Raw genomic sequence first — 12146 nt, forward strand, 5'->3', positions numbered from 1 at the left:
TGGGTAACCCCACTTTAAAATCATCACCACCACCTCTTGCCATAAATTATGAACGGTTGGTAACTCACCTGATCATCCTTCTGCTCACTCAACAAATAATACTGCTTTCCTCACAACGTGTTGATCACACTCTCATTGTCCCACTAGACCCCTTGCCTGCTTGTTTACTCACTCACCACTCACTCACTCACTCACTCCTTCACTCACCTTGCAGCTTGTTGCCACTGGGAGACAGCTGTTGCAAATGGTGATGCTGTGGAGACTGCTGTGATGCATGTGACAGCAGTCCATGGCCGTGGGGGCCGGATGAACCTCGCCTAGGTCTGCAGAGCAAAACACAGAATATAGGAAGGTGCTACAGAGTTCAGGGGAGCATACATTCTCAAGACCAGTTGTTTACTAATGGTTTATTGGACCTTAGAAGACAGTGTGCTTAGTTTGATAGTTTTACAAAACAACTGAGCATTATATAATGATATAATATCCTAAGGAGAGCAGTTTCATGAGGAAGCAATATCATCATACGAGAACTGTATATGATATCACATCATGAGTTGAAATCATATCATGATGAGAGCATATCATATCAAAAAGAGTGGATATCATCCATATCATAAAACGTAGATACGGATATGGAGACAATATGATGATCAGGGAGTATAAAATCATATCCTTGGGTTATCATATAAGACCAAGGTTATCATATCAAGATCAAGGTTATCATATCAAGACCAAGAGTTATCTCATTAAGAGACAAGTGTTATGTACCCCTGATGCACGGTGTAAGACATCATGACAAGTAGACATCATACATGACCAGCAGAAATTATTTGGACTTTACATTCTCATACCAGTGGGACATACACATTCCATTGATGTTAAGCATTAACTATCAAACATACCAATTAACATAACAATAGTTCTCAATTAGCTTTTTATCAGGCTACTGTGTTGACTGTTCTTAACTGGCCATTCAGAGGCTGGTGATAGATGAAGCACCCATAAAATCTCTCATCTTGTACAACCTACTGCAAAAGCCTTGATAGACTAACATTATTTTTATCTCTGAACAAAGTTGCTAACTTATTTTGATAAGATATAATAAACAGGCGCCAACAGGCTTTCTTCATTCTGAATCAGATTTCCTATTACAACCCAAGTGAAACGTCAAGAAAGTTGAAAGTCCCTTGAGGCAATTCCTCCAAACAATTTTATTGTTACTCCAGAATCTTAGTGAAATTACAACCACATGTCGGCCACATTGACTGGGGATCGATATTGTGAGCACACCTCTAGGTTAAGATAATATCAAATGTATTACACTACAAAGGGTGACCACTCTGTCAACTTGCTGACTCTGTTATGATTGTATTAGAGCTCCATTCCTGTCCACATTTCATGTGTTTCAGTCGTGTCCATATTCAGACCTAATGATGCACATATTCTTACATGATACATGACAAATCACCATCTATAATTTTGTTTAAGTTTAAAGAAAAAATGGCAGTCACCAAGATCCTGCCCACCTGTTCATAAAAGATAAGTGGACTGCTAGACTAATGCTTTGTCTCTTAATATATATAATCTTCATAGTAATAAACTAGCCCATATAAATAGAAAAGGAGCCCCATTGAGACCAGAGATTCCTGAATCTATGGAAATCTAGACTAGCTGCTTTCAAGGCTTGAGCAATGTAGAGGGGGTTTGGAAAATAATAGAGAAAATAGGGAAAATAATGTGGTTCAGACACTGTGAGACAGACTAGTGGACAACCAAAAGGAGCGATTGTTCACCCATTCGCAAAGGGTCATGATCAGGTGCAATGTGAGCATGTACCTAATATGATGTGACGGACATGTGAATGTTAAAACTTATAGTGTCATTTAGACTAGGACTGTATACTTCCCAGGAAGCCGAGAATAGAACCGTGATGCATACATATCTAGTGACATGGGACTAGTACTCATAACAACCTGCCTCTTATCATCATGGTATTGTTATTAAGTGATAACCAACTGTACAGTATATCTACAGAAACACCATCACATACCACACAAACCTTTTCTAACAGTTGGAAAACCTCTTACAATACTTCATTCATCAGAAATGACAAGCCTTTTGACTGTTGAAATATAACTACAAAAAATATTAAGACATGCACGGTTACAAATGACTTGGGATTCTAGGAAAATAACATAGACACAAACTTGACAAGATTTGTTCTATTTACCATACAAAAGGTGTGCTTATTTTTCATATCATTACAAATAACGTAGTTTTCCAGCAGTGACTTAAACAGTTCCTAAATTGTTAGTGCTTAATATAGTCCTCAATTTCCCTGGTCATTAGACCGGCTTGATCGAGAGAGGCGTCCATGCAGAAACAACATGGCAGAGATATCAAAGATGACTTTCACATGCACAAAAGGGCAGTATTTCAATTTTATCACAGTGCATCAGCTTGATGAGAGAAGAGTGTAAAGTAATCCCAATACTGCACAAATAATTGTGTTGACCTTATCCAGAATAGCATATGTGTTTAGAAATAGATTTGCACAGTGTAAAGAGTAAACAAATATACATGGATAATGATGAAAAGTGTTGAAATAATGCTCATGAAGGTAACAACATTCATATCTCAAGTTGAGGACAAAAAAATTGGGGAAGACAACGCTCATGAAGAAGACAATGCTTGTGGAGAAGAAGACAATGCTCAAATGAAGACAATATTTATGGACCAGACAATATGCTCATCAAAGGACAATGCTAGAGACAATGCTCATGAAGAAGACAGTGCTTGTGGAGAAGACAATGCTCAGGTGAAGACAATATTTATGAACCAGACAATATGCTCATCAAAGGACAATGCTAGAGACAATGCTCATGAAGAAGACAGTGCTTGTGGAGAAGACAATGCTCAGGTGAAGACAATATTTATGGACCAGACAATATGCTCATGAAAGGACAATGCTAGAGACAATGTTTAGGGAGAAGACAATGCTTGTGGAGAAGAAGACAATAAGGATTTAGAAAAAGGCAATGCTTATAGAAAAGACAATGCTAATGACATAAACAATGCCTTTGGATAAGAAGCCACTGTTCATCCATAGGAGGATAATGTTCATTAAGAAGATGACAGTGTATACATTGAATAACACAAATTTCATGAAGAGTAAGACAATATCCAAAAGATGTTGTTATCATGGAGGAGAAAACATTGCTCTAGAAGAAAAGAATAATGCAAAGCAGCAAAGGAGACAGTGCCCATCAGGATAACCCTCATAACAAAGACAAATCTTACAAAGAACATATTAATTCTTTTGAGAATAACAATGCTCCTGAAGAAGACAATGAACTTGGAAAAAGTGTTCTTGATGAAGAGGACACGGAAAATGTCAGTTAGGACAATATTCATGAAGAAGACAATGAATATGACAATTGGGAAAATATTCATTCATATGACAATGAAAATGATGAGGACAATACTCATGAAGACAATGAATATGACAATGAGAAAAGTATTCATGAAGACAATGATTATGACAATGAGGAAAATAATGCATGAATAAGACAATGAATATGACAATGGGGAAAATATTCATTCATATGAAAATGAAAATGATGAGGAAAATACTCATGAAGACAATGAATATGGCAATGAGAAAATTATTCATGAATACACTGAACATGCCAATGAGGAAAAGAATACATGAAGACGACAATAAATATGACATTGGGGAATATTCGTGAAGGCAATGAATATGAAAATGATTAAAAGAATGCATGAAGAAGAGGACAATACCATGAGAAAGACCATACTCAAACAACATAATAAAAAGAAAAAGACTCCACTGAGAAACAATCGACTCTTTGAAATTGCTTAAAATGATCTTGTATGAAAGAAAAAAATATAATTTGAACAACTTGAACAAATCAGATACCAATGCATCTGAAAATCATTTAAATCAACTATCTGAAAAGCAAGAAAAAAACAGCTTATGGAAACAGATTTCAAATTATCTTTTACATCTAAAAAGTACTTCTTCCAGAGCCTGACCGAGCATCTATAAGCGTCTGTGATGGCTATCATCAGAATTGCTGGTGGTAACGATCCAACCAATTCTAGACCTTCAGATTATACAGCGGAAGCCTATGATCTGAACGCTATGACGTAGGCACAATTACTAGGTTTGGGTATATGTCAATCACCAAATATGATCCCACTCACTCAAGATTACACTGAGCGATGGCTACACTCTTTACATTGATTTTGTTACTGGTAACAACCAGTGTTGTGAACAACTCCGGTCCTTGTTGTGAGATGAATTTGAACCTGGGTAGACCAAATCAAGGTGGTCTGACAGTACATAAATAGAGATGATTATGTACAAACGAGAGTAGTCCTGACGTGCACATAACTGAGATGGATCTGTGTTAAAATGGCGAAAGGTTGGCTATTTTCAGTGGCAAAGAGCGTATTTGTGTCTACAATGCCAGAATCAGGGATGACTTTCTCGTGACTCAGTAGATTATGAAATCAAAAGAAACCAATGAAACCAATTTTCTTAAAAGAAACACAAAACAAATTTAATATTGCTGTGTGATATTCCATTTCCACTTTGGACCATTAACATGATCAAGGATATTTTAAAACAATACTGTTGATATCCACAAATTATTGTTTTACAGTTGTCTGGTGACATGTAAAAGTTCATTTTCAAAGATAAATTTAGAAAACCAGTATGTAAATGTTACAGTTAGAATTTATTATTTTGTTTCAAATTGTTTATATGCATGTGAAAAATAAATACACAAGAACACAATAATTTCAAATAAATTCAAAATATTCATGACTGTTATGTTCAACATGATAATTCACAAGAACACATGAAAAAAAAAAGTTATATTTTAAGTTGCTCTTACAGGGCTATTAAAAACAACTTGACACGGGGACCATTTCCCACAATCTAAGAAGTTGCCTTTTAAATTAATGCCCAAGACGCAAAGTAGAATATTTCTTCAAAACACTTGACATCTGTGTTTGTCAAAAAACATAAGCAATCAGAAATCAAGTTAAATTTTGGGAAAAACAATCAAAATGACAACTTGACTTTGACTGTTTTTACTTTGTTTCAGCAAGATACAAGGCAACACAGTCGAGTGGAATTCACCTACAGGATGTGACATGTTCTATTGAACATGCATAAAACACCCATTTGGACACCTATACTGCTTAGCTAGACACCTACAATAATTACAGGTGCCTGCTTTCATGTCTGTAAACCTGGAACACCTGTTATTTCCACTTCAACTATTAAGCTTTACCTACCTCCTTTCTGAAACACATGCAACACCTGACTGGTCTCCTTCAAGGTCAAATATTAAACCATAAAATTGGACACATTTAAGGGTAATTTTGACAAATCTCAGTTACATTTAGTGCTTTATTAGGAGACTTTTAAAGTTTTCTAAATGGGTAATTAGTGTCTATAATGAGCTGAACATTTGAAATGCCATAGTTAAGTGATCGTGATGAGGATTGTGATTTCCGCAACATTGGGCAATAATTAATACATTCCAACAGAGCTTCATCATCATGAACAGTTCCAGACAGAAGGAACATTCTCCATATCAGGAATAAATACTCCCCAGTGTCCCTTAAACCTCCTCGAATTAACATGGGCAAATCACATCAAACACTTTGGAAGTATTATTTAGGTCAGTTGATTGAAATCACCCATTTGGTGTGAAACTGTTACAAATGGACCCCAGCTTCATTTGATCACTGCACCAGCGGGACATATTATGAGTCAGTGAGACAAGCAGTTTGTGGAACTCGGAAATATTGTTAAATTCAAATAAACTGCCAAATGAGACATTTATTAAGCAACCATTTAAGTGCAATATGTAAAGAGTAGGGAAACTGGTACCAAGCGACAGTTCCTGGTAGTAATGATCCAATTCAGCAGACTTTCTGCAGGCCTCTGGCTACCTTCAGCATTAGATCAACTGACTTCCCTCGAAGCGCTTGTTAATCAAGCTCTTGACATGATAACATAACACTTCCAATACTCAAATACTCCATTTCTTGTTGGGTAAAACTTTCGCCAAGGGCAACTCAATTTCTTGTCATCCACTTCACCATCAACCTTCCTCAATAAACAAGTTGGGTCAAGGCAGATGATTGTTGTGTGTTACGATCTGGGTGTGAGTTTGTTGCTTCCTACTTAACTGCATGGAGTCAAGTGAGTGCATGAGTTAGTGAGTTTAGTTTTCACCATTTTTAGCAATATTCAAGCAAGAGCACAGGAAATGGGCTTCAAACATTGTATCCAAGTGGGGAAATTGAACCCTGTTTGCCATCGTACTAAACAACCTCAGTGTTAAGACCACCCTTAGTCCATGTTGGCATGGGAGTTATGGTCAACTTAGCGTTAAGATCGCATTGAACAACAGCACCCAGGTCTAGGCTACACCCCCAGAATGGCTGTAGACCATCACATTCCTGTCTCTGATCCTGATTTGCCCTAAAATGGCTGTTTGCTGTTTCATGCTCCACTCAGCAGTATTCAAGCCTCAGGTGCCTCAAGCCTCAAGTACTCAAGTCTACCCTCAGTGATTGATATTCTGAGCACCAACTTGTGTCATTAGGGTATCAAGGCATTACACCACCACTCAAACCATTAGGACACCTCAAAACATTGCAAGGGACTATTTAAATTTTGCTATTTTTACATAAACCCATTTCAACATGCAGCAAACAGTTATACTTAACATCTTATGATGGGTTGAAGCCAATCACAATCTGACAAATTTTTATCCCCATTCTGACACATTATCCTCACTCTAACACTTTATTTCCCTTCTGACACATTATCTTCAGTTTAACACTTTATTCCCATTCTGACACATTATCCTCACTCTAACACTTTATTCCCATTCTGACACAATATCCTCACTGGCACATCCCTGACACATTACTCTCACTCTAACACGTTATTCCTGTCCTGACATATTATCCTCACTGACACACTGTGACACATTACCCTCACTCTAACACACTATTCCTATTCTGATGTATTATCCTCAATATAACACTTTATTCCCATTCTGTCATATTACCCTCACTAGCACATCACTACTATGACACATTACCCTCACTCTAACACATTACTCCCATTCTGACATATTAACCTAACTGACACGTCACTAGTCTGACATTATTAAAATTCTGATACATGATCTCTTTCTGACACACCGACCACATCTGGAAACACTACCATTCAGTCATTGACTTCACCAAACCAAGGCAGACAATCACTAACCATCAATGGTAATTCAAACAAAATAGTCAATATCAGACATCCAGCATCATACTTTAAGTAAAAAATTAATCTAAAATATCATCCTTTGAAATATCTATAAGCATTGATCATCAAAGAATTGATAATGATATCCTACATATTAACCATCAACAACCTAGATTGAACCAAGTCATACACAAGTCTTGCATACCGTCTACCTATCAAGTAAATAGATGAAGGCCTCTGTCATGTGCCAGACTTGATATTGCGGCTATTTGCCACACTGTCATGACGACACAATGCCTCACCTTTCCTTGCTTAACGGTAATCTTTATGTACAATAATGTCTCAACGATTGTGAGAAAACTGAAACTGACATACAATTGAAGAGTGGCATGCTGAGCAATGTCAGACATCGCTATGGCAACATTGATTCCATACTAACGGAGGAAGCCAGGGAGAAATGCTCTATCTAATAGCAATATTCAATATTGGCTAGGAAAAACAGGAAATGCTATTTTACAGCAGGATTGTGGGAATTATATCGCATCAAGATGGCAGGCTTCGCAGTTTTCTGGCAGGAAATCTTGCCAATATCTTGAGACACTTTCTGTATGAGACCAGAATGTACTTGATTAATGATCAATACTCTTTAGGCCTTACATAGGAATCTATGCATAAGTATACTACATCATAGGGATATCCGTAGAAACAGTGTACAAGCATGGTCGGAGTATAATAAACTTTAGGACCAGATTTAGTAAAGATTTTTTTATTGGACAGTGTTGCTAAGAGACCCACGAAAGAAGCATTTTAGGAGTTTAATAAATTTTGAATTAGCCATAAGAACAATTTGCTTTGTTTAACTGAGAAATAAAAACAATCACAACATGTTGCTTATTAATATAGTACCTTCACAAATATATATTTTCCTAACTTTCAAACGTATTCTTGATACAGATATATAAAAGAAACAAAAAACTTCCAGATTCATGGCACATCTCTGCCCAAAGCAATATATCTACTCAACAAATTCAAGGAAACATACAACACACTGTCATTTTTGGAAAAAATACGAAAAACGCATGAAAGACCTGTGTCATAAAAAACATGAAATTATTAAACTAGTCTTCAGGAGAATACTTTTTCAACAAAATTGGTAATTCATGGTTGACTTCATGTTACAGGGTTGTCCAGTCAACACTCTAATATCAAAAGGTTGCTGCTATGGGATACGAATATGGCTGTGCAGATTTTGAAACAAAACAAAAAACTTACTTTTTTATACCAGTGGAGTGAGTGATGGTCAAAAACAAGTAAATAAGTACATGTTCCCTTACTCCATAAACACCTGGTGTCATTACTGATTTTGCATATATTGTCACCACTATGTTGGCTTGATCACCCAAATGAATCTGCTTGGCAGATCATAAAGGATGTGCATTCTCTTGATTGACAAACTATACAACAAATTATCTCAGATAGGCTGAATTTTGAGGACCCAAAATCAGTCTGTAGGAAGGGGTCATCTTATGTAAGGGATACAATTTCATGAACTCATATTTCTGTGATAGGATAACATTGTTATATCATTTCGTGAACAAAATAGAAAATATTTCAGCTGTCAGTGAAAATGTCACTTACAGAAATAAACATTACCATACAATAACATCTACGTTTTCAGTTCTAATTTGTTTTTGCTGTGCATTGTATGATATGCAGGAATTGTGACTATATATATCTTTATTCAATATGGGACAAATCAGAACACAGACTCACTGAAGCATTTAAAGTAGGTCAGCTTACCCTACTTCCATAAAATGGCAGCATATTAGTATTCATCAACATGCCCAATCCGCTAAGTAAGAACGGTCAGTTTGAGCTCCAAAGACTGGACAATATACAACGGACTGGTCACAGCAGAAGGTAGCACTAAGCCTCCATGGCATTCTTCACACAATGTTCCCCTCAATATAGTATATACTGGTATATATGTAGCATATCTCATGGCAATATAACAACAATTGGGACCCACAGGCATGAGATGGGGACCAAAAGCTTTTGAGGATTGCTTGAATAGCTCATGAATATTTCATCCATCTACAAGAACTGTTCCTGAAAAGTAGGTTCTATATTGGACAATAACGGAACTATAACCTTGTCAATTGGAATTACTGGCGCATAACAATTACTTGTACTTTAAATTACTGTCCAACACAGTTAATACATTGTTTAACATATGCAATTTGATATACATGCATACAATGTACAGTATAAGTAATACATATATCATCAGAATAGGTAAATAGTGTGCATTTAATCTTAAAATGATAAAAATTGGAACAATTATTTGCAACTTGATAGATTTATTAGTACCATTAAAACAAACAATGTTGGTACACGCACATCAGAAGAAGAAAGAAAATTAAGACACAATGTCTTTGCTATCCTCACACTTATCTCAAAACGGATGGAATGAGACAAAGATGTAATTCATTTAAATACATGTATTTTCAAAATATTTTGTCCCACTTTGCAGTTTTAAAGGCAGATGTTTGAGTTCACTACTTAAAATAGTAAAATAAGTCCTTCAGTGTAACAGGACTATTTTCATATAATTTCAAAACAGGCCAAAACAGATTTGATGAATCTGATACCTGATGATGTTTGAAGTGGTTCATGTCTAAGGCTTGCATCATTTTAGGATCCATTACACAATAAGATGACACATGGTGACATAACTGAAATACTTTGAAAAAACCTGCCTGCCTGCCTACCTACCTACCTACCTACCTACCTAACTACCTACCTATCTCACTCACTCACTCACTCACTCACTCACTCACTCACCCACTCACTCTGCTGTGAGCTGCTATAAACTAAACTCACTCACTCACTCCATACCTCAGCATGTTAGTGACTGTGTCTTGGCTGTGAAAATCAGTGAGTGAAAGCATGAGCACCTATCCATATAGAAGCTCAATCACTGACAAAACTTTCTGCAATGACAGGTGTAAAAAGAACATGTAGGAAGATACGGTCACAGGTTGGAATCCTTTGGTACTGATTTTTTTGCAGATTTTGTCATTTTATTCCTGTGTGATAAATGACTTCAACTAATTTGAAGCTGATGAGAAGACTGGAAGATTGTTCATGCTAAAAGTGGCTCTAAACCAACCAACCAGCCAGCCAACCAACAAACCAAACAAAACCCACTCGAAGAGAATAATTCAATGTGTAAGTAAAGGTTTCAAAACTTGGTGCAAAGAAAATGAGTTCATCCACACATTTATAAATCAATAACTCCAAGCACAAACACCAATCTTCTCCAAACACAACCACCAATCTCCTTTATACACAAACACTAATCTTCTCCACACACAAACATGTTCTCCACACACAAACATCTAGCTTTTCCACATACTAACACTAGTCTTCTCCACACACAAACATCTAGCTTTTCCACATACTAACACTAGTATTTTCCACACACAAACATCAATCTTCTCCAAACATGACCACTAATCCTCATGCACAAACATCAATCTTCTCCAAACATGACCACTAATCCTCATGCACAAACATCAATCTTCTCCAAACATGACCACTAATCCTCATGCACAAACATCAATCTTCTCCAAACATGAACACCAAAAACAAACACCAATCATATTCTGGCACAGCGGAACAACACAAACATACTAATTTCACGTAAACAAACATCTCAAATTCATAGACACCACTCTCTGATGTATTTACAAAGTGACATAAGTACAAGGTTATTTTCAACACATCTATTCCGAGCTGGAAATGTCATGTCTCCTGTAGTGAGCAATAGGACACTAAATGCCCACTGTGGCAAATGCTGGTAGACACAGCTAGCAGCTTACGCCAGGAGAAATATCGCCAGCATCTAGCTGAGTCCTCTCTCCTCATCTCTGTCTCCTTGTTACATCTGTTCTGCGACTATTACGCCTCCTCATCAGCCTCTACACAGTTCCTGAAGCTCGCAGCTCAAATTGGGCTTTTTACTTAGAGAATATGTACCATAATAGACACACAGTATTGTTGGGTTTTCCTCTGGCATTGCTGTGCCTTTGTGAAAATGTATCAGAATTTAGACTTGGTGCTACCAAGGTCCTTATTTGTCATGCAACCATGGAGAGGCAGAACTGCCTATTCACAGTTTATAAAGAATGGTTGTTCTGTTTGAACATGAGGGTAGATTTTGATGTGGAATAAAACATTTGCCTCTGGGTTCCATTTTATATACATCTGGAATATATGTATATGTATAGTTTAATAAAATCAATGCAATTTTTGCATTGCTTTCCTTAATTTTATGACCAAACATATACAGAAACAAATGAAATGAATAGACGTATTTAAGAATACTATATCACTCTTGTCATCATGGCTTCTGATAATATTGAGGAACATACATGTAGTGTTTTTGTAAATTGCAATATTCTGGCAATATCACTGCAGAGGACACCAGAAAAGGGATTTTCACATTATACCCATGAGTGGAATCGAACCCAGGTCTTCAGTGTAAGGAACAAATGCTATAACCACTAGGCCACCGCTCCTCTTGTGCTGAGATTTTGAACAGCTATCAAGAATAAAAATACTTGGAGAGTGAGTTTCATTTGTGTTTTAGATCAAAAATCTTGTATTGTGTTTTGTGTACAACATACAAATATTGTATAGTGTTTCTTCCTACAAACTTGTGTAGTGTTTTTGTTCAGTAATTTTACATGGTGTTATTGTTCAGCAATCTCATAAATTTTTTTGGCACAATAATGATACAAATCTTAAATATCTTGTGTAGTATTTTTGTACA

The 12146-nt window shown here is 36.5% G+C and overlaps 1 protein-coding gene across 4 annotated transcripts in view; it reads right to left on the bottom strand.

Moving 5' to 3' along the window:
- The window catches only part of LOC137290359 (3',5'-cyclic-AMP phosphodiesterase 4C-like), a 374490-nt gene that overhangs the window by 46043 nt on the left and 316301 nt on the right, over positions 1-12146 (bottom strand). For all 4 annotated transcript variants that reach the window (XM_067821234.1, XM_067821236.1, XM_067821233.1 and 1 more), the window contains one exon: positions 208-323. In XM_067821234.1, the coding sequence (XP_067677335.1) occupies positions 208-323 (116 nt within the window). The remainder of the gene's footprint in view (positions 1-207; positions 324-12146) is intronic.

This window comes from Haliotis asinina, chromosome 7 (assembly GCF_037392515.1).
Source record: "Haliotis asinina isolate JCU_RB_2024 chromosome 7, JCU_Hal_asi_v2, whole genome shotgun sequence".
NCBI classification, from domain to species: Eukaryota; Metazoa; Mollusca; class Gastropoda; order Lepetellida; family Haliotidae; genus Haliotis; species Haliotis asinina.